At 47.8% G+C, this 22260-nt stretch overlaps 1 protein-coding gene and 1 long non-coding RNA gene across 18 annotated transcripts in view; one reads left to right on the forward strand and one right to left on the reverse strand.

Annotated features, from left to right (window-relative positions):
- The window catches only part of TEAD1 (TEA domain transcription factor 1), a 271267-nt gene that overhangs the window by 180973 nt on the left and 68034 nt on the right, over window positions 1-22260 (forward strand). For 6 of the 12 annotated variants that reach the window (XM_011286720.4, XM_045038972.1, XM_023239574.2 and 3 more), the window contains exons 3-5: window positions 12329-12393; window positions 14782-14844; window positions 14934-14996. In XM_011286720.4, coding sequence (XP_011285022.1) covers window positions 12329-12393; window positions 14782-14844; window positions 14934-14996 — 191 coding nt within the window. The remainder of the gene's footprint in view (window positions 1-12328; window positions 12394-14781; window positions 14845-14933; window positions 14997-22260) is intronic. The other 6 variants (XM_011286724.4, XM_019812074.3, XM_011286723.4 and 3 more) reach the window with 3 other exon arrangements.
- Window positions 4357-15051, reverse strand: LOC109492007. Of its 6 annotated transcripts, none has more exons than XR_006586393.1 (7): window positions 13930-15051; window positions 12408-13082; window positions 10595-10677; window positions 9534-9628; window positions 9365-9426; window positions 5104-7994; window positions 4357-4727 (listed from the first exon to the last, which is right to left on the reverse strand). It is a non-coding gene; the product is annotated as an uncharacterized LOC109492007 (long non-coding RNA). The 6 variants fall into 6 exon arrangements; XR_006586396.1 differs by having other exon boundaries at window positions 5104-6020; window positions 7488-7994; window positions 12408-15051; XR_006586394.1 differs by having other exon boundaries at window positions 5104-5469; window positions 5761-7994; window positions 12408-15051.

A 22260-nucleotide genomic window follows, 5' to 3' on the forward strand; every position in this document is an offset into this window, starting at 1 on the left:
TTCAGTCACCACCTCCTGTGTGCCGTCATGACAGTTCTTCAAATATTTTGCCTTTCAAGATGGGGCTAAAATCAGCAGTGGTGCTATCATGAAGTAGCACATTCTCAGTACTCTGCCGGGAGTTGGGGGTTCGGGGAGACTGGGAGTAGGAGGTGTCCCCTGCCTTCAGGAAGCTGATAATTTGTCAAAGAAGGTAAGTGGAAACACCCACAAGCAGCGTGCAGTATGGTAAGCCCCGTGCTGGACGCACACCTAAAGCCTGCTGAGCGGAGGGGGCAGAGCAGGCTAACGGGCAGGGAACTGGGAAGTGCCATGTGACCTGGGTTTTGGTAAGTCGGAAATAAGCCTTCAGCAGATGTGGGCGGGATGGTGGGAGGGGGGGTGGGGTGGGGTGCGGGGAGAGGAGGGGAGGGGAGGGGAGGTCATTCACACGAAAGGAATAGAACCCAACATGACATGACAGTATGTGTAGAGAGTGACAGGAAAAAAGGCAAAAAACAAGACAAAACAAAACACGTGGGTTTGTGTATGTAACATTTTAATTTTTTACAGGGAGAATATACTGCATATCACCTGGGTAATTTGAAATTTTTAAAGGAGAATAAAAGGGGGTTGTCTCTCCTGAATGTGAAACTCGGCCAAGAGAGGTATTCTGGTGTGCTTGTTCACGATCTCACGTAGAAAGCCCAGTGCGTAGGCCACTGTTTTCTCCTTAATGATCGGCCCGTGTGTTGCTGCCTTTGGCTGCTCTTGGTTTTGCGACCAGTCGAATGTGGCCGGCGCAGCTGCGTGAATGACAGAGCGTGCCAACCACGGGAGAAAACGTCTGGATTTTTATCTCAGACTGTTCTTTAGTTGTCCCTCTCATCCTCATAATGCCCTGCTTTTATTGCTGTTGTATGGCTTTCTGCCTCAGTTTCCCTCCTGTACTCGAAGCCCCTCGAGGGCAGAGAATATGTACTGTTCCAGTGTATCTCCCACACTGCTCCTGCAATGCTTCGTGCGACGCCTTTTGTATAGAAGGTATTCAACAGATGGTCGTCAAGCAAGGGAGGGGAGTGGATCGGGGCTGGATTAGGAAGGACTCGAAAGCAGAAGGACGGGTTGAGTTTTACCCTGTGTTGTAGGTGGTGGTTGGAGGACGTTAAGTGGTGTACATTCAGTCCACTTCACGGCCGGGTTGTGCCCCCTTCTAGTAAGATTGTGTTCTCACTAAGCGCCTAGTAGTGGCCTTGTGAGAAGTTAACTTACTGGGGTATCGAGGCTATCTTCAGAGCAGTCGGTCCAAAGTCAAGGCGTCATGAGGGTGGAGTCAGAGCCCGACTCCCCCACTTAGCAGTTTGGCGACTTGGGTGGGTTTCTGAGCGTTTTGAGCATCAGTCAGCATCCACAAACTGGGAACAAGGTAGGTGCGAGGGTGACGCACGCGAGCAAAAAAGCACAGCGCGCTACGCGGCCCTGGCGCACAGTAGGTCTTCAGCACACGCTGTTGTCCACCTCGCTCCCACCTCATTGCGTCTCTACCCACCACACAGTAGGTTTTTCGTTTCGCTTAGCCCTCAGATTAATATGTCCTCAGTTTGAGTGCAGTTTTTAAGATGTCCTTTATGATCATGGTTTCCATGTTATTTTTAAAAGAATTCCCGAGTGCCTGGGCATTTAGAATCCTCTTTATTTAGCATGTTTCCTAAGCAGCGGGCGGTCCCACGTGAGTGTCCCTTCGACTGAGTGCATGGGTAACGTGCCTCTGTACGGCAGCCGCCTAGTAGCTACCGAAGTTTCTTGCTTTATTCTTCTAGTGACGGTTGTATTTGCACTAAGAACTAACTTCTGGAAATCCGGCGGGGGACGTGCTATTTAATGCAATGCTGCCAGCCTGTTCATAAAGATAATTTTACAATCTGCCACGGATTACAAGAATTTTGGCCGCGCTTCGCCCTTGGCAAAAACCTAATTCCCGCTATCTTATTCAATGAACAATCCATTCTAAATTAAAAGATTATTATAGCAAGTAAGTAGCCTGCATGATGCCCGGTTAACGTTAAGATATCCTAATAAATAAAGGGCTCCGTTTACTTGGAAACAATTTCTGTGGCCACATCCTTTTGACAGGTTAGCGTGCGGTCAAGATGTCCAGAACGGTTTCAGTGCCGCGTGGCAGAGCTGCTCGGTGTTAAGATCCCAGAAAGTAGAAGCGTTGTAGGTTTATACAAGATGCTGTGTGGCATGGCGCTCTGGACAGAGAAACCTCACATACGCGTTCCAAGCAATGAAAGCATGTAAACCAAGTGCAGTGACACTGCATAATAGTTCCAGGACCATTTAAGATCCCTTTGAGGGGTGAGACCCTTCCCCTGTCATTGCTAACGCATGCAACAATCCTCTCGAGTAGATACTTCATCCCCATTTCACAGGTGAGGAAATAAGCCTCCAGAGAAGTTAAGCAAGCCTCCCCGACTCACACAGCTTATAAGTACAAGTCCAACTTCCCCAGCAAGACTGCAAGTCCTACTTCGGAATCAAAAACACAAACAAATCTGCAGCATTGCCACCATTAAAGATTCTCCATGAAAAACCAACAGTTTTTGGCACTTCACATGTGTGGATTTCACACTTCTTTAAAGGCCAAATAATTAATAAATAAACAGAGTGTTCTTAGCAAAGTTTTTCATTAACAAGACTCTCCTGGGTTAATGTTGAGATTAGCTTTCTTTTGGACCAGGTCCATATTCCTGTGGCATTTGGAGGTCGGTGTGAGTAGGAAGGGGAGAGGAGGAAAGGGGCATGTGCTGGTCCCCCTCGTGCCAAGTTAAGAGAGCAGAACGAGGGTCTGGAAAACTTTGCTGCCTGTCATTGCAGTAGTCGTAACTGTAAAGGGGCTTACGGGTTTCAGGTGATACTGTTGGTGCTGCCCACTTTATACGATCTCTTTCTAGATCATTTTTTCTCTGTGTAGGAGACCTCACTCGGTCATTTATTAAAGATATTTACTGAGTACCTACTTAATAGGTGCTGGATCTACAGTCAGAGAGAACTAGATAGATTGTTTCTATGGAGCAGTTATAGCCCTAGACGGGGAATGAATAGTCCCCTAGATGAGTAATCCTCGTGTAGAGCAGCAGGGGGTATGCTGGGCATATGAGAAAATGACTCACTCTGGATGGGTCCCAGAAGACCTTAGGGAGGAAATACTTCAGTTGGGGCTTACAGGGATGAGTAGGAGTTTTCAGGCAAAGAAGGGAAAGAACATATGGTCTGTGCAAAGGCATAGAGATACGGAAAAGCATGATAGTGACCTTGGGAAGTCTCCAAAGTTCTTTGTGCTAGAATAGAGGAGCCATCTACAGAAACGGGCTAGTAGGCCTGGGTACAGGCTAAGGAGTGTGTGTTTTACTTACAGTGGCCAGGGACCTGTGGATGTGAGAAAGCAACATAATCAGATGTGGCTTTGAAAGAAAAGGCAGATGCCCCAAAGATGAGTGAAGATTTTCCCTGAGAGCCTGTGGTAGGGGGTCTGTTTAGGTTGCCGTCAAGGGCAACAAGCATGGGTTCCATTCAATCCCATATGCACCTATATTCAATCCCGTCTACACCTTGAGTGTGTATAGACACAGACCCTACCTTTAAGGAGCTTATGGTCTGTTACACAAGGAGTCTTACTAGAGCCAGAATGTGGGCCGTGCCTTGACACAGGCCGAAGTAAGGCATCGTGGGCCCAGAGCAAAATGGTGATTCTCTGCTACGTTCCCGGCCAGAACCAAGCCATGCTGAGCGATGTGTTTATAACGCACGCTATCTATCTTCTGTTACCAGTTTGCTCTGTTGCGCTGTGGTCTTTCCCAGACGCTGGTCTGCGAGGTGAGCTCCAGGCTCCTGACTCTCTGGCTCACTCTTCACATGTTCCCTGCCTTGTGCGTCTTTCAGACGGGGTTTCGTGGAGGACACCCCCTCCGAGCTGGGCCTGGAAGGATTTGTTGATGGATCGTCCTAACCGTGAGCAAAACCTCCGAATGGCAGGACGGTTCAGGGAACTGAAAGCTACGTTGTGCGTTTTGATGGTGGCAGAATGGATTCAGGTGATGGTGGAGGTGGTATGTTATGAGAACGCAAAGTTGGGGCCAGATGGTGGAACAGCATTGAATACTATACTACGGTGGTTTGACCTTTAGACTGTAGGCAGTCGGCCATTAAGGTCTTAAAGCAGTAGCGTGGCTAAGCCAGAGCTGTGCTTTATAGGTAGCCGTGGACAGGATGGACTAGGCAGAACAGGGGTATAAAGTTCAGCTATTCATTTGAGAATTTAAAAGGTGATCATCCAGCATCTCTTTACCGCTTCGCAGAGAATGCACCACCAGAGACGCTTACTTCATTCATATTTATTTTCCTTCTAGACATAATTACAGCAAGGATTTCTCTCCAGTGTAGAAGGACTGTGTTCCATACAAAGCATTGGGCGGTTTTACTTGCTTGCCTCTTTGGCCCTTGTAGTCTACTCCGAGTGTGCAGTCTGTCAGCTGTCCCGCTAAGAGGAAGGACAAGATGGCGTTTTATGGGGGCCATCCCTTGATAATGTTATCAGCCGCCGTTGACTGGTAGGAGCTCCTGGAAGTGGGATTTGAGTTCTCTCCAGGCCTTCTGAAGGGGTGTGAGGAGTCAGTGCCGACTTGCCAGAGGTTAACATAGCCGTCCTCTGTATTCTTTCTGCTACGGCGATTGCTTCTAAGCCCCTGAGTGGAATGCAGACACAGGTTCTTTAAGGGACTTGCCAGTGTTCACCTCCTGAAGGCCATCAGTCCATTCTGTAAACCTTTAGATTGGGAACACACAGCACCAATCCCTCGCAACCCAGAACAGGCTGTCCGGCCCTTTCTGGTGATTTTCCACGTTGGTGCTGGTTTTTGGTCAATGATTTATATCAGGGATTAACCGAGACACTGCACTTCCTCATTGGGAGTGCTCTGGGGTTGGTTCAGATGCTGTTTTTTGTTTTTTGGTTTTTTTTTTTTTGGTGACCCTTCCTTTATCCCCAAGCTTAGCTTTGTACCCTCCTCCCATTCTGGTTGTCCATCCCTGCAATTCAGTCGTTCATCAGTGTGTACTTACTCTTGAGGACCTGCTGTGTGCTCGACCCCGGGGGTACAGTGATGCACAGACCCCAATGTGTGGCCGGTGCTCCTGTGGAACTTCCTGTCTGGCAAAGTGGGAGGGGCAGGCATTTATCACGGAAGCATTCGGATACGTGGGCCGCGTCAGCTGTGGTGCACGAGAGGCACAGGCCCGGGCCGGGCGACTGGACTCCATTGTCATGAGGGTCCTTCACAGGTGTAGGTTCCTTGAAGGCAGTGGCATCTTCATACCCCCCCTCCCCCGTGATGCTGGCATATTGCTTGTGCTCTGCAGGTGCCATCAGTTGTCTGACTAGACGGTGACTGACCAGCTTCAGTAGGCCTCCTTTTCCTCCCCGTGTTGCTGGTGCAATGGCAGCCATGTGGAAAACAAGGTTAATTGTTAACTCCTCCCAGGTTAGTTAATAAAGACCCTTGACTGCCTCCTCTGGCAGTGTCCATTCGTACAGACTCCGCATAGATTCAGGAGGAGTGTGTGTCCCTTGGTGCCCACATCGTCCCCTACACTTGTGCATTTTGGTGTTGACTTTCAAAGCCTAAGAGAATTTTTCCTTGAGAGGAACCTCAGCTGACAGGGAAAAAAAAAGGGGGCGGGGGGGGGGGGATTCGTGGCTACAAAGTATTTTACCACCACCTTAGAGAATCTTGCCCGAGACAGTACTTCGTAAACCGTCTCTCTGTAGGGCGCCGCTCCTGTGTCGGAGGACAGAGCCACGTCCCGCGGTCTCGTCACCTTGCAGAAGGCGTCTTCTTTGCTTCTCTCCACTGGGACATCTTTCCCTTTTCTGTGTTCGCTTTATGTTGATGATCCCGTGTCATAGTGCATTGATCACAGGGAGGTAGCAGCCCGGCTTCTGCCCCTGTCAGTGACTCACTCCACAAACGCTGAGCTGCCTGGGAAGGGGAAGCAGAGAAAAGAGGAGTACCATTGGTTCTTATTTTCAGCGACTTCTGGTTGGAGCCATGGCATGTACCGAAACAATAGAATATAAGGCAGAAGGGATATGAACCAGCAGTGAAGAGGCCCAAGTCAGAGGCTGTGGATGTTTAAGAAAAAGGGAGGCCTCTTCTATCCAGAAGGCTCACGAAGGACGAGGCATTTGAAAGATGAGCAGAATCCAGATGTGCAGAAAAGAGTCAGGGCAGTACAGGGAAAAGCAGTGGTGCGTGCGGGTACAGAGCTTGGAAAGCTCAAGGTGTTAACAGGGAAGCTTCTGGTAGCCAGTAGGGTCATTGAGCTGAGTTAGGGTTTGTGAGGGGCTGTGGAAGAAGGCCCTGAGGTCGCAACCATAGCATCGGTGTCTATTTGATACGGCTTCGTTCTAGCAGTCTGGAGAAGTTGGAGTTTCCTTTCTGATTTTCAACGTGGTTAAGAGACGTGGGGGATCCTCAGGTGTCCCTCCCAGCAAGGAGAGGGCCAGTGTGCAGTGACCAGAGCCCCTGCCCTGCCCCTGGGGTGGTCAGCCCTCCCCTGGTGTGAGTTTGCCTCTGAACCTCTGCTACAGCCATTAAGAGGAGGTTCCGTGCCTTACTTCTTTCTTTGTGGCTCCCTGCCTCCGTTCAATTACAAAGTGGCTCTTACGCTGTGAAAGCCCAGTGTCTCTGGGCTACAATTTCTAGCCACAGACCCTGCATTTGCTGGGCCTCAAACATGACCTTGAGGCCACATCCCATCGCACACCCAGCCCACAACAACGTTAACCAGTCTTCTGTCTGGGCAAGGCAAGCCCTGTGCAGACTCCTCGCCTTTCAGCTGGAGTCTTGCTCCCTGTTGTCCCTTTTAGCGGGAGATTGCACGGCCATCCGGGGCATGGGAGCAGCGATGATGGCTCACTTTCAACGCTGTTATGTGCTTTAAGAAAAAGGAAGAATAAATAAAGGCTGGATTGCGGTGCCTGGTGAGGATCACGGTAGGAAAGTGACGAGTCGGGCTTTGTCTCTGCTGCTGCCCGCTGCCTGTGGGAAAAGCAAGGGCAGCCACAGCTGCCGAGCCTCAGGCTTAGAGAAGCAAGGGGGTGTAGGTGTCTAACGGACATTTTATGCCCCAGAGTAGCTATAGTATAATGACACTTAGTGGTGAAGTGTGACATTGGCACTGAGCTCTATAAGCTATCACAAATATTGGTAGAGAAGTGTGAAGGTGAGGCGTGAATGCCGTGGGCGCTGACTATCGGGTCAGAAACTCTTGGGCCCAGAAAGGAAGTGTGGGGCAGTCAAGGGAGCTTCAGGGCCGGCAGGTGTGGTTTTGTGGGGTTCCACGTTCCCGCTTCTGTGTGTAAGGAAATGCCGCTCTTCCGTGTGGCATGGCCTTCCTCCCATGCCCCTCCATTCCGTCTTAGCACTTCAGTTAATGATACTCACATTGAAGTCTTAGGAAAAGTGTTCCCATGCCTGCGGAAGCCACCACAACACGAAACGCAACCGCAGCAATAAGATAAGAGCTCGGCGGATGGGCAGAGGAACGGAAAGGCATGTCGAAGCAAGTATAGAAAAAGCGAAGGAGGTGGGTACGTACGTAGTGTGTGCTGTGAGGTTCTGCAAAAGAGAAAAAAAAGTTCTGTATGTCTGAAACTTTTCATAATAAAACATGGGAGAAAGTATCACCTGTCCTTAAAGGCCTGGATGATGTTCCGGTACTTTGGGGACAGCTTTCTAGACTTCCTAAATTACTGCGTCCGATTGTCCGTGTATGTTACCAGACCCTCTTCCATGGCGGTAGTCCTAGTGTGACCCTTGGAGCTGGTTGGCGCTTTTATCTTAGCTTTTGTGTTGGCCAGTGACCTCCTTGTGGGCAGGCAGTCTGTCTTCTCTTTATATCCCTGATGCACCAGGCAGGCATCGTAGAAGGCGCAAAGAGGTGGTCCCCACCTGCCAGTAGGATTCGTTTAGGAATGTCATGCATGCTTAACGTTGCCATTACCTTTATTGAAAGTCCTGTTTGTAATGTAAGGTTACTGGACCACTGCGTGTGTGTGTGTGTGTGTGTGTGCACGCGTGCGTGCATGCTCACACACACACTCCCGAGTGTTTTAGAAGAAAGAGAAAAATTAGGATTAACATTTCCAATTCCCAGCATTCTGATCGTGACTGCAAAACAAGACTATGCTGTGTGACCCGAGGCCGGCTGCCGGTTACATCGGTGCTTGTGGGTGCCCAAGCTCCCAGTCCTTGGCAAGGGAATTCTGGACTATATGGATCCACCCCATTTGGAAAGCCGTACTATAGAAATATATATAAATAGGGCTCAGATGTTCTTGTCAAGGTCACTGACCAAGATCCATTCAGAACCTTGTTGATTTCCCCAAAATATGTCCGACCCCGGGGTGCCTAATAGATACCCCACGGTCATTTGGAATGTCATCCTTGTTTCCATAATGGTAGGCATATTTTAATTCTGGGCAGATTTAGAATTGAAAACAGAAGATTTTAATAGAATCAAAGCTATATAGTGTTAATATTTGACTCAGAGGATTTATACATATTTGATGTTTCAAGGAATTATTTAAAATAATTTGGGCCGTACCACAGGTGAGCCTTTATTTCCAAATTAAAATGTGCAATGAGGTAATTGGTTTAGACTTGATCTGGGGGAGGGTTGAAGTCTTACTAGAATTGTAAGCAGTATTAGAGCATTTAAGATAATTCGTTAGGTTTCTAAGAGTTGTTTAAGGGAAGGTTTTGGAAATTCAAACAATTCTAATAATTAAAAGAAATATATTCTAAGTTAAATACCCAGTTTTAAACGTTTAAAGGACTTTCAATTAGCTTTGTAAAATGGAGCAAACATTATTTGAATGGCCCTTTGAAAGTGATTATAAAAATTATAAGATATGTACGTTGAGCTTAAAACTTAAGGATGAACTAGATAGAGTGTTTACATCTGTTTTTTTTTTTTTTTTAATGTTTACTTTTGAGAGAGAGAGAAAGAGAAAGCCTGAGTGGGAAGGGGCAGAGAGAGAGGGAGACTCAGAATCCAGAGCAGGCTCCAGGCTCTGAGCTGTCAGCACAGAGCCCGATGCAGGGCTCGGACCCACAAACCACGAGATCATGACCTGAGCCAAAGTTGGTCGTTTAACTGACTGAGCCACCCAGGCTCCCCTTGTTTTTTAAATAAATGAATAAAATAATCCATTTTTAAAAGCCAGGTAAGCCCAAATAGTGTTTCTGCGTACAAAGCTGCCCGCATGGTGATTAAAAAATTCACACGAAATAAAGTGATTAACAAACACTGTACTTACTAGATCAGGTGGGTGCTCAGAGTTAGTTGAATCTGAATTTAAAAGTCGCATCAGCGGTACCCCTTGTGGAGGCAAGAAACACACAGAAACCTCAAGTTAATTACCCTTCACGGCTTCAAACGTGGTATGAAAGAAAGAACGCAGGGTTTCGAAAGGTGATCTTACTTACGCAAAGAACAGGGACGTGAGAGTCACAACAAGCTTCAGTGAAATGGTGGCTGTCGCGTAGTGCTCTGCGCATGCTAGGTGCTCAGCGAGGCCCTGCTGTAGACAAGGTAATGTTGAGAAGTTTGATTTGACATCATTTAACTCCGACGGGTATCGTTCGCACGGACCGCAGGGTTGTGTACGGTCAAATGTGGCTGGTCTGAATGTTCATCTCCCCGCGGGACCACATGTCCCACATGTGTCACACAAGTCACACAACCGCGTCTGCTTTCACAGAAGACGGGTATGGGGGCAGGGCACGTTCCTGCCATCTGGACAAGGTTCGGGTGAAATTGCATGTAATATAGAACCCTGGATTTATTTTGTTCTGGCCACTCAGACAGCCCTAAACAGGGCTCACAGTGAGGCCCTGGGCTGGAGGATGCTTGGCTCGTCTGCAGACATTGTCATTTAGGTCTGGCTTCTGGTAATGAGGCACTCCTGGCCGGGCTGTGCTGTCAGCGAGCCTTTGAGACAAATTGCAAAATCTGTACAACCATTTGAGAGATGGAGAAGCAGACCCGAGGACCCTACAGGGGATATTGGTAGTTCTCAAAAGTTTGAAACAGAATGCTCAGAGAAGCAGTTTAAACCTGAATTTAGAGGTCCTTTTCCTGCGGTTAAAGCGTAAGTTCAGACAAGAATGAGGATGTGAGAGGATCCTGACGGGCTGGAAGGATAAACTTAATCTAACAGGATGAAATGCAGTAGCAATAAATGTAAGCTTCTGTATTTGGATCTGAAAAATCCCAACTGTGCACGAAAAGACTGGGCACAGAGGTAGAGAGATATATCTGAGGAGTGGTCTATATGAAAAAGACCTCTAGGAGTTCAAGTGATGTAAATTGACAGTTTATTGTGGGTCCCCAAAATCAAATGCAGTCTTAGGCTGCATTAACAGAAGTAGGGTATTTAGGATGAGGGAGGTGATAGACTCATTCTGCTGTGGACTTGTCACAGGAAGAGCACCACTGCGGTTCTGGGCTCCAGCCTATGAAAGGAAATTAGATAAAGGATGCTCACCGGATGGCTGTGGTAGTGTTCCAAAAGCTGCCACAGGTAACAGGAACAGAGGAAGCTTGGCCTAGGTACAACTCCAGGAAGACCTGAAAGTTGTTAATATCTGAGAGTCAGTCACGTGCATAGCCTTGTTCATGTGAAGAGGAACAAGGAGAACCTGGGGATGAAAGTTCTAAGAAGCTCCAAATAAGGAGAGTCTTTTGTTTTTTTGTGTTTTGTTTTTTTTTTTTCCTTTGAGAGAGAGTGTGTGTGAGCAGGGGAAAGGGGCAGAGGGAGAGAAAGAGGGGGAGGGCAGGGAGGGAAGGACGGGGGGAGAGAGAGAATGAATGAATGAATCTTGAGCAAGCTCCATGCTCAGTGCAGAACCCCACATAGGACTTGATCCCATGATCCTGGGATCAAGTGACTTGAGTTGAAATCAAGAGTCAGACACTCAACTGACTGAGCCACCCAGGCGCCCCTTTTCATTCTTAAATATGGTTTAAGATAAAGTGGACTGCTTCCTTAATTCTATAAGTGCTTGGTTACGTTTATAAGACTCCAGGCTTCTAGCGGTAGGAGCAGATGACCCAGAGGAATCTCCCAGCCCCAGGATCCCACAATTCCTTTGCCTTCCAGTGGTGACCCTGATCTGCATGGTCCTAACACAGACATGCACGGACAGAACCACGATGACAGGAACCTTCTAGGCGGTGCCGAGGGAGTCTTCAGAATCCTCAGACGAGCTTTCTACAAGGACACTCTTGGGTTGATCCTCATTAGGGCTGCCAGTTTTTTACCGTGCCGGGGGAGATCTGGGGGGGGTGCGGTCCCTCTCTGTCACCAGAGGCTGTGTTATTGTCTCATTGGTTCTTTCTGTGTGCCCAGCAGTGTGTTGGGTGCCGGGGAGGCTTTTGGGGAACAGACAAAGCTCTTGCCCTCTTCAGTTATGCAGAATGTCTGCAAAGTAAGGCAGCACAGACGAATTCTACAACCAGCTCTACAGCTAACAAATGTGGTTAACTGAACGAGAGGGCTTTTATTTCATGTAGTGTTATTAATACCTTTCCCCACTTAGCTTCAGGGACACATTCTCCCATGACATTATAGTTCTTCGAAGTCAGATTACCTGTCTGACATCTCCGTCTCCTGGTGGGGTAAAGCCGGGAGATTTTGCTTATTCTTGTAGGCATTTTCTTTCCCCTACAGGTTATAAAGCTTTGAGGTAGTTAAGTCATTTCTTTTTCTTTTTCATGAACGTGATCTCGTGTATAGTTAGTTACTAGGACAGTAACATCTTTCGGGAATGTCATTAGCCCCTTGTTGTAGGGTTTCTGTGGTCACAGCAGGTCAGTCTCCGGTGGCTCTCACGGCTCTAACTTGAGTGAACTAGGGATGGAAACGTGGGTGCAGCGAAATGGGCATGGAAACTAAGACGGAAACAGATTTGTGGATTCCCGCGCAAAGCCTTGTGTTTGTTGCTCGTACAGGTTGACCACCTCTTTAGGCACAAACGTGTAAAGAAACAAAAAGGCACATTTCTACCCTCAGTTGCTGATCCTAGTAATTAAATGCCCTTCATCCTAATTTCCCCTAGCAAACATTTTTGCAAACAATCGTACTGTTTTATTTTTCTGGCATGAATAGATACACAGCTCCAACTTTGAAAATTTTTTGTTCTAACTTCTTAGCTTTCAGAGGCTTTTTTTTTTCTTTTTTTAAGTAACCCATCTTATTGTAAATTCTTCTTTCTTTCAGGTAGGAATGAATTGATAGCCAGATACATCAAACTCAGGACAGGCAAGACGAGGACCAGAAAACAGGTAAAATAACGTACCTGGACACTGTGCATGTCAGCGAATGGCCCGACGAGGCATTTTGGCTGCACTGGCTGGCTGTGCTTTGGCTCCTAGGAGCCCCCAACTTGAGTTCCCTGTAAGGACGTCAGTATTGGAGGTGTTTCCAATTGGCTCAGTTTTCACTGTTCATCATTTCAGTGACCCTTTACGATGTGGTCTCCAGAGTTCTTTTTATACACACATGGGAAAGTCTCACTGCCAAGGACAGTGTATGCACTGGTCTGGTACTGTACTTTAATACTTCTGTTTCTTTCCCGAACTGCGCATCTGTAAACGCTACAGACGCTGCAGGTGCAAGTACACTTGGAAGTCACGAAATTTTGAGATTTTGCGCATTGTAAAATCCTGGAACAATTCTGCATTAGTCATCATTTCGATGCAAAAGTAACACTGGCAGCCATGACTGTTGGCCTGAACATAATACTGAATGATGTGCGTCCAGGGAACTGTTGCTCCTTAAGCTATGGCTTTTTGTCAGTAGCTGCTGTGACTGAAATGAAGTTATAACTTAAATACCTTTGTGCAGAGTAGCGTCAGGAATTTTCCTCTGCCCTCTGTCAGGGCTCTGGCTCTCTCCCCGTTCCTTCTGACGTAAAGCGGTCCAAATCTCTGACCCAGTTCAGAACTGGAATGGATGAGCAATTCGTGTTTAGCTAAAAACGGAGAAAGAAAGAGAGAAAGGCAAAGGGGGGGAAGAGCCTCGAACAAACCTCATGGGTGAGCTGTTAACAGAGCACAATTATTTTTTAATATTGACCTATGCTGATCTCTCTGGCACGGATTTTGACAACTATCATCGGACCAAAAGGCAAGCCTAACTGTGGATCTCGTTAAGTATGAGCAGCAGACTCCAGTTCTCTGCTCAGCGATGAGTTGTTTTCATGAGTGTTTATGACGGGGAGAGCTTTTCCCCAGGAATGTTACATGTGCCCCCGCCAGCAGCCCGACTGCTGAGTCAGCACAGAGGGCCGTGGCTTCCTGCCAGGGCTCAGAGGCAGGGCACTGTCTGTTCGGTGCATGCTCCCCCCACCCTGTGACAGTGGACAGTGGCCCTAGGCAAGTCAGAGAATCATGTAAGAACAAAAGTAGGGGGAGAACAAGTAAAAGCAGGAGCCGGATGGAGGGGTGACGATGATGGGGGAGTTCCCGCTTCTCTGTACTTTAAAAAAAAAAAAAAAAAGGCAACTTGCAAACAAAAATCATTGAAACTCAAAGATAAAGCTAAAGATAAAAGGATCTTTTGTTACCATAAATCCTGTTTTTACAGTCAGTATAGTGTTCGAAATGGAATAACTGCCTCTCGGTCCGAGTTGCTGAACTTTTCAATGGAGGGTTCTAAATTTCCGAAATAGATCCAGTTCCCAGCATACTGAAAGCGGTGGACCTGGGCTATCTCTCTGCTGGGTCTGTGAGCCCTAGTCCCGTGCCCAACCCCTTCACCGGGGACTCTTCTAAATTTAACCAAATGTAACCCACTGAAAGAGATGCAAATTTGTTTACCCAGTGGAATCATTGTGTTTCCGAAGCTGGGCTTGGCTTGGTTTCCAACACCCCGGCATCCTGGGGATGTTTTTAGGCAGCAGTTGGTGATACCTCTCCAATGTGAATTTGTTGTTCAGCAAATCGTGTGGTTTTCAACCCAGATTTTTAACAGGATGGCTGGCTGGCTGTATTCACACTTTTCGCTTTGTAATAATATGCAAATCCACTTCGCGCCCAGTCAGTACCCAAAAGAGTGGAAGGATTGAAGATATTTATAAGGGGGGGAGAAAAAAACCCCTCTGCTGACTGGGTCTGTCCATTTCTCTGTGAGATCTAATTTACATGTCGGTATTATTTTAACATTTGCTACAGAATCCAGAGCTCTTAATGAGATCAGAATATAACCGACAGCTTCGGCTTTTTGATTCTGCAGAATGTGCTAATTTATGGATGGTCTCTTCTAAATTGAGAAGGAGGGATTTCCCCTCCTGATCCTGAGAAGCTATAAATATTTTCATTTACCTCTAGCCCCACCTTTTAAATTTCATCAAGAAAACAACTCCACTCTCCCCCTCTCATCCCGTGCCCGTGATTTCTCCCTGGTGAGAAAACTAAAAGCAGCCTAACTTTCATCCTGAATCAAGTCACTGCAGTGATGACCCAGTCTGAAAAGCTTAGAGCAGCGCTGGGGGCTTGGTGTCTGGCTGGGACTGTGTATTTCCTAACTGCAGAGCTTTGTTGAGATGCAAATAACCTTCCCCCAACCCCCACCCCAAAACCCTCCCAAGGAGTAGCGATTTTATATTTGATTTCCTTTTTTTGTTTTGTTTTGTTTTGTTTTGTTTCCCCTCATAAACCCGAACAATGTAGGTGTCTAGTCATATACAGGTCTTAGCAAGAAAGAAAGTTCGAGAAATTCAAGCCGCCATTAAGGTACGTCTGGCTTGCCCAGTTGTAGGGGGCTTTTCATCTCCATGGTTACAGGCTTTTCCTTTGTTTTCCTCCCTTCCCCTACCCTGCAGGTGTCTAGTCACATTCAGGTTCTTGCCAGAAGGAAATCTCGTGATTTTCATTCCAAGCTAAAGGTATGCGCTTTCCTGCTTTTTGGCTTGTGGTTGCTATGCATCTCACTTCCTGTTTTCCATGGTGACTGGTGAATGCCTGGTGCTGGGATTCTCGTAACCTAGTTTCCTCGCATGTGAGAGCTGTTTACATTTCTTTGTGTCTAATCTCTGTTTCTGTACTAGCCTCACATTAAGCTTAGTGTGTGTGTGTGTGTGTGTGTGTGTGTGTGTGTGTGTGTGTCCCTAATAACAATGCAAATGCAGCAGAAAGCTGGTCTTGATAACTTTTCAGCTCAGAAACATGATTTTTTTTTTTAACCTTCAAATGTCCACCAAACAGCCCTGGGCTGGGAGAGGAAAAAAAGTCCAGAGACACAAAGTTAGCGTAGAAATTGTAAAAAAAAAAAAAAAAAAAAAAAAAGTAATAAAGTAAAATAAAATGCATCACTTCTAGAGTAGTTCTCATGATTACTTTAAAAAAATATTTAGAAGTCATTTTTTTGTACTTGTTATGTATTTTAGAGAATACTTATGAAAAATATGTCTTTTCATGTAATTTTTCAAGTATTCTTTCAAAACAGACAGTATTTTCTGCCAGATTTCTTCCACGTTGCTCAGTATTGTTTTTTAAGGGTACAGCTCTGTTATTAAAAAAGAAATTTGAGGTGAGGCCTTTAAAAAAATCTTAAGAGATGGGAAGGCTCTTAATCAAATCCGTGTTTGCAGTTCCATTTCTACTTGAGTTTACTTTGTTTTTTTACATGTGTCTCATTTTCTAGTCTCTGAAAATATATTTCACAGCAAAAATGGAGGCATTGAGATTTTTAAAATGCAAGTTCTCCGTATTTTCTCCCCTTCCAAAATTTGTAGTAAAAGATAAGTGACTTTTTCTTTCCATAATGCCCCATTTTAAAAATGCAAAGGAATTATAGTTTACATAGAAGAGCTTTACTTTATAATAAAAATGAATTTGTGGCCCATATTGTTGCCCTTCCCACATGCCTTTTTTTGTTGTTGTTGCATTTTGATTTTTTCCACACATTAATTAAATTTGTTTTTGTTCGAAACCTAAAGAACGAAGTGCGATTTCACAGCACTGAATGCTGAACACTGGGATCCTTCCCAAAGTCCTCCAACTTTTTTTTTTTTTTTATGCAAACAAGGCTGGCTGTGGAACAGGACTAGCGACCAGGAAGGAGCATTTGGTGGCCCTCTGCAGTGGGCTGCATGCTGGCTCGCTCGCACGTGTGGCTGATGGTGGCTGGCTTTTAGCTGACTGGCTGAGCAGTTGGAAGATTAAGATAACTTCACAGATCCTGCTTTTTAACCAAAGGCGCCGTCCTCTCTATGTGGATGTAACTCCCCCAGCGTTCGCTCAAGTTCTGACTCTGTATCTAGTTTCTCTGCGCTAACGAATTAATGATGTTCAAACAAGTTTACAGACATCCATTCTGTGTTTCCATCCGCGATGTTACGAATTGCTCTATTTCTGTACCGTCTGTGTGGTTCCTACATGCTCACCCAGGGCACACAGCCCTGGACCAAAAGCCCTGTACGTGATGAATTAAGCTCTCCTGCCCAGAAGGGAGCCCCATGGGATATCGGAAGTACTCGTTTTCTTATTCAGGGATTTTGAGAGCCTTCCTCCGTGGAAACACTTTACCAGTACTTTATACGTACACGTACATCATGCAAACACAGTTGTTGTATTTGTGTTCGTTCTTATTAAAAAAAAAAAAAAAGATGATTTTCCCCCTCCTTTCAGCCTTGGCCCACTCTCCTTTGGGACAGACACAGGGAGGAGGTGGAAACAGAGGCAGTAGGGTAGCAACCGGCTCAGCGTTTCAGCTCCAAGAACCACCTCCATCTTCTTGCGGTTCCTTTCCTTCCTCCCTACCACATTATTCTTGGGAAAAGGGAGGCCTTTGTTCTTCCCATCAGCTAATACCAGTGGAGTGCTCCAGGCATGGTGTCCATCACGGTGGGCAGTTAACAGTCAGCCCCCTATTCACAGAGCTGGCCGTGGAAATGGGAATGCAGAATAGAGGGCACTGTCGGATGAGTGTTAGCAGAAAGCACCCGGAGAAAACGTGGAGGGAATCCCAGGGACGGGCTGCACAGCAACAGTGCTGCTGTTGGGGAATGCAAAGACCGAGTGAGTGTATGCAAAGTCTGTTACGTGTCCTCTCATTCAGTAAGCTCACTCCAAAGTGAGTTCCATTATTCAGATTTTGAGGGATAATATTTAAGAAGCCAGGAGGTCAGTTGGTTTGCCCAAAGCTACCAAGCCCAGCACACGTCACTGCCAAGATTTGAACTCCGGTCTTTCTGACGCCTACCCCATCGGTCTTTGAGGCGGGGTTTCATCCAGTGGAGATGGGAGAGTGTTCTCAAGCAGAAGGTCTTGTGCCAGCACGCGCCGTGTCGCCCCCCCCTCGTGTCCCTCGGAGCTGGGCGTGCAGTTCTGACCACCAGCCCTCTCTTCGGCACCCACACTTTAGAAACAAGGCGAATTGTGAACTTCGAGCCCTTGGTCAGAATGTGGACCTAATGTGTGATTGGCACTGTGGTGATTATCCATAGTTCAGGGCATTGAGGTCCTAGTCGCAGAGCCGCTGTGTCACCACCCAGAGGGCATTAGGCCAGCCGAGGAGAATGAGTGAGACTGGCTGTCACCAGACTGGCAGGTGACAGCCAGGGGACATGTTGCTGCCTTCGCCTCCCGTGGGCATTTGATGTGAGGGATGCCTTCCTCAGCCTTCCCAACCAGCCATTACCAGGCAGGCAGCGGGCTCGTCAGGAGAGGTAGGTCTCACCGGCTTATCCGTGCTTTCCCCTTCAGGTCTGGTGTCTCCCAGCATGTTCGTGGGAGGCAGGGGTGAGCACTGAGTTCGTTGTGGGGTCAGGCTGACGGCCACACTGCCTTGGCCTCCCACACTCATTAACGAGGCAGACTCGCTGTGGAAGGTTGAAGTCATCCCCGCAGACAACAGCGATAGCTTCTGGGCGGGCCGTGGGGGCGGCAGCGAGGGTCCAGACTTCAAAAAGAGACGCCAGTGCTTTGCCTGGGAAGACGTAGCCAGGTTTGCCGGAGAAGGTAGCTGATGGCCTGCCCCACCTGCTTCAGCCCCACTGCTGGGCCTTTTTCCTATGTGCTTAGAAGTCAAGGATTTGTGTTCTCTGGGGTGGACAGAGGCCCTCCTTAAAGAGAACGAAGCCAGGCTTCATCCCTCTGGCGTCCCTCGGAGCCTGAAAAAGTGGTTTGCTCACACCTGGGGCCGTGGCTTCCATGGGAGCCCTCCTGCCTCTAAGCCTCCCTCCTTCCTGGGGAAGGGTGCGGTCGAATTCTTTAGGCTGGTGACTTTCCAGCCTTTTTTTAAGCTGCAAACTCGTGTTTCAGGTTGAAATCTTTGTTGAAGCATTTCATATATAAATGAGTAAACTATTTTAATTGGGGCTCATGCTCTTTTAGCCTTAGCAATGGCCTCTTGGGGTGTTCCACTGAATACAGTTTGAAAACCACACTGCCTTAGGTAAAGGGAAAAGGAGGTGACTCTCCGCTGTCCCTGCAGCCTTTACAGGACAGTCCATGTTTGGCAGCCGGTTCTGCCATATTCCTGTGAAGAAACCAGACTCAAGAAGAGCGTGGTCATGCTCATGTCCCAATTAAGGATGAGTCATCCTTACTACAAAAGTCATGCTCTTGAAAATCTGTTAGAATGAGACCCAAAGGTCAGCCTTACTCTTCTGCTAGTGCAGAAATGGTTCTCAGAGGGCTTGCTCGTAAACCAGATCACCCCAAAATGTGTGGACTTTAGTTTTAGCTGTCATAACAAAATTTGTTTTCATTTTGTGGACATTTAAGATTTCCACGGAGATTTGAACTTTATAAAGCACAGCAAACTTTTCATGGAGAACCCAGTGTTCTAGACCCTCGAGTACATGTCGGGCATAGAGAATCGAATTAGCAATCTCTGTTCTTGAGGAACACTTAACATTTCTGTTGTTTCTGGCCACCATTGGGGAAATACTAGATATCCAGGAGACTGCTCCCCAACTAGGGGGCTCTGCAGTGGAAATTGAACAGAGTGGTGCAAAGACTCCAGTGAAAAGAGTGGTCAGCTCTGAGTGTAGAATTAAAGAAAGACTTGGGGAGGGCGTGCTATTAGAACTGGGCACTGAGAAAGGAAGACAGTTCCCCTGAGATATCGGGGTGTTTGGGGAACCATGAAAAACACTATTACTTGGAGGCACGGGATGGACCTGGGCAAGCCCAACAGAAAGGTCCCAGATCCTCTGTGAGAGAATGAGGTTCATCTCTGAGCCGTGGGATGTGCTCTGGGCTGGAAAGTTCTCTCCCACCCTTTTCAGATGGGTGGCTAGGGGGAGGCAGAGCTGGAGGCAGGGAGCCTAATTCAAGGGCTGCTGTAGGATCTGAGTGAGAGGGGTGCTGACCTGGACCAGGGGCAGCCACACACACACACACACACACACACACACACACACACACACACACAGTCTCTTCAGCTGGCTCCCGCTCCTGTCCCCTCGACTGCTGTGCTCTCTTCCTTCCTCGATGTTTTTTAAAGAGTAAATGATGTTTAAAACTTCTCTCCTTACTAAGTCTGAAAAGTGGACACTTTTCAATAGCAGCATTGAACATATAGGTTATTGAAGGTTGGGTTCTCTTAAAGTAATGGCAGTTCACTGAGGGGATGCATCAGTTAACTACGAGTTTCTTCCTGCTGTATTTTAAATAGGACAACATGAAAAAGTGAAGAGAGTTACTATAAAATATTTGTTTCTACCAACCAGAAACGATCATTTTCATTATGATGTATTTCTCTTCATTTTTTTTTTCCAGTGGAAGAAATCAAATGGCAAAACGGTATTCTTTTTCTAATTTCCTCTCCCCAACCTCTTTCCCCAGCCAGTCACAATCTCCTTCTTCTCCCCACCCCCCAGCAATGGTATCTTTCCTTGCCATTTATTTCCCTAAGAAAATAAATCCAGTGAAAACTATTTTCTCCTTTTGCCCCTGTCCTAAAATGAGTCTAGATTTGTATCCATCGTTTACTCTGAATTTGTGCTAAAGCCATTGGCACCAACATGAGACATTTTGTTTATGCAGAGCAGCCTAGAGGTGCCTGGGTGGCTCAGTCAGTAAAACGTCCGACTCTTGATCTCAGCCCAGGTCACGATCTCACGGTTTGTGAGTTCGAGCCCCCATTAGGCTCTGCACTGACAGCTTGGAGCCTGCTTGGGACCCTCTCTCTCCCTCTCTCTCTGCCCCTCCCTTGCTTGCTCACTCTCACACTCTCCCTCTCCCAAAATAAATAAATAAACTTAAGAAATTAATAATGTATGTAGAGGCCTAAGCCAAGATAGACTTGGCTAGCCATTTGGGATGGCCTTGGCCCCAGACTGTAAGCGCAAGGGAGGGCTGCAAGGGGCAAGCAGATCGAGGGGATGGTTGAGGTAGTCGAGAAGTGCTGTGAGGAGACAAAGAACCAGGAGCAGAGAAGCCGGGCCAGTAGGAAGAAGGGGTGAAGGGGTTGGCGGAATCCCGTTGAGATTCAAGAGCCTGCTAAAATGGATAAGGAAATGCAAGGCATTTGTGACCAGAGTGCCAGAATTTTGGACGTTAAGCATACACTTTGCAGTGTTTTATTTTCTGATTCAATCTTCTTGGGCTAACGGGCCGTAAGAGACAAATCAGAGCGCTAACTGGGGGTCTAAGAGGGAGCTTATTAGCTTTGAGGGAATCGTTCCGCAGCGCTGGGCGTGCCATGTTGTGGTCCCTGCCCAGACAAAATCCTTTTGAACCCACTGCTCTAACAGGCTCTGGGGTGGTTGTAGGTGACACACGGCTCTTTGTAACTAGGCCTGATTGTAGTTACAAGGTAAAGATGGAGCCACGCAGGTGCAGCGTGGGAAGGACCTGTGGATCGGTGGAACGTGCCTTTAGCAATTCCAAGGATGCCGACTTTCCTCCCTCGGACCTCGTGTCACCAGCTGCACCTGCAGATGTCACCCAGAGCAGGTTCATTTGTTGTCGCGCGTCTCCTCCTCACCCGCGGGTTAGCCCCTCACTGCGATCTCCGGCCGAGCCGTGGAGAGGCGGCAGCCTGTCAGAGAAGACAGCGTGCGGCGTGGTCCCGAGCCTGGCCCACAGCTCTAGAAGTTATTCTCTACTTTGAATTATTTCGCTCACCATTGATTGCCCAAGAGGCCATTAGCCCCCCCCCCCTTTTTTTTTTTGGAAGCGCAGGGATTTATTATCCCAGCCTATAAAAAGAACGCAGAAGTGTGGTCCACACACGAAGCAGTCTCTCTTTGCTGCTTAGGGTTCCTACTTCGAGCTTCCTCCTCCGAGTCTCTTATCTCGGGATGTTCAGTTGCCTCGAGGGGTTGTCCAGTCCCTGCCCAGAGGCCTCCCCTCCCTGGCGGCCGCAGAAAGGCGACCTGCAGGCCGCCCACCCCCTGTGGACCGTCGTCATCTTCCTGAGAAGGTGGGCCGGGCCTCCTGGGGCCTGGAGTGCCCAAGTCCAGACGGTACTCCGAGGAAAAGAGGGCTTCTTCATTCTGCCCTGACCTCAGCAGGAATACATCTTGGGCGGTGGACGTGTTCACGTCCAGCTCTGGACTCGCACTGAAGAAAAGCCAGTACTTGCTGACATCGCGTCATGCCACGAGAGCAGAAGAGGGCCCGCGAGTGTCCGATTGCGTCCAGTCGTTGGTGACTAATTTACGAGCTACATGTGCTCCCCGGGGCCGTTTTCTTCATCCTCACCCTGGTGGCCTTTTGTGATTTGATTTCTGAGCAGGCCATTCTTCCCAATCTGCCGTTCCTTCCAATAAGCAGGGAGCTTGAAGTTCAAATTGTTGATTTAATTCTCGCGGAGAGTTCAGGAACTTCTCTGGGGGCGTTGCTGCACTTCACAAGGCTACCTCCCGGTCGTGTCACCACCGATGCCGGCCACGAATGGGCCCGTCCACAGGGGAGACACGCCTCACTTCACCCATGGTGCTCCCCGTGGCCTGCTGAGCCACCCCGCTCCTTCAGGCGATGGCTGTCAGCGGTACACACGGCCACGGAAGCCTGAAACCACAGCCTCCTTTGTCCCGGTGCCAGTCCTGAGACAGTTGGCTCGGCCGCAGGATTTGGGAAATGACGCGGCACCTTCCTGATACCTTCCGATCCTCAGGGGGTTCTTTTGCACTCACCCTCTCTCCCCAGTGATATTTTCTCTGCCTTGTTTTTAATTTACCTGATTCAAGCTAA

Source organism: Felis catus, chromosome D1 (genome assembly GCF_018350175.1).
Source record: "Felis catus isolate Fca126 chromosome D1, F.catus_Fca126_mat1.0, whole genome shotgun sequence".
In the NCBI taxonomy this organism is placed as follows: domain Eukaryota; kingdom Metazoa; phylum Chordata; class Mammalia; order Carnivora; family Felidae; genus Felis; species Felis catus.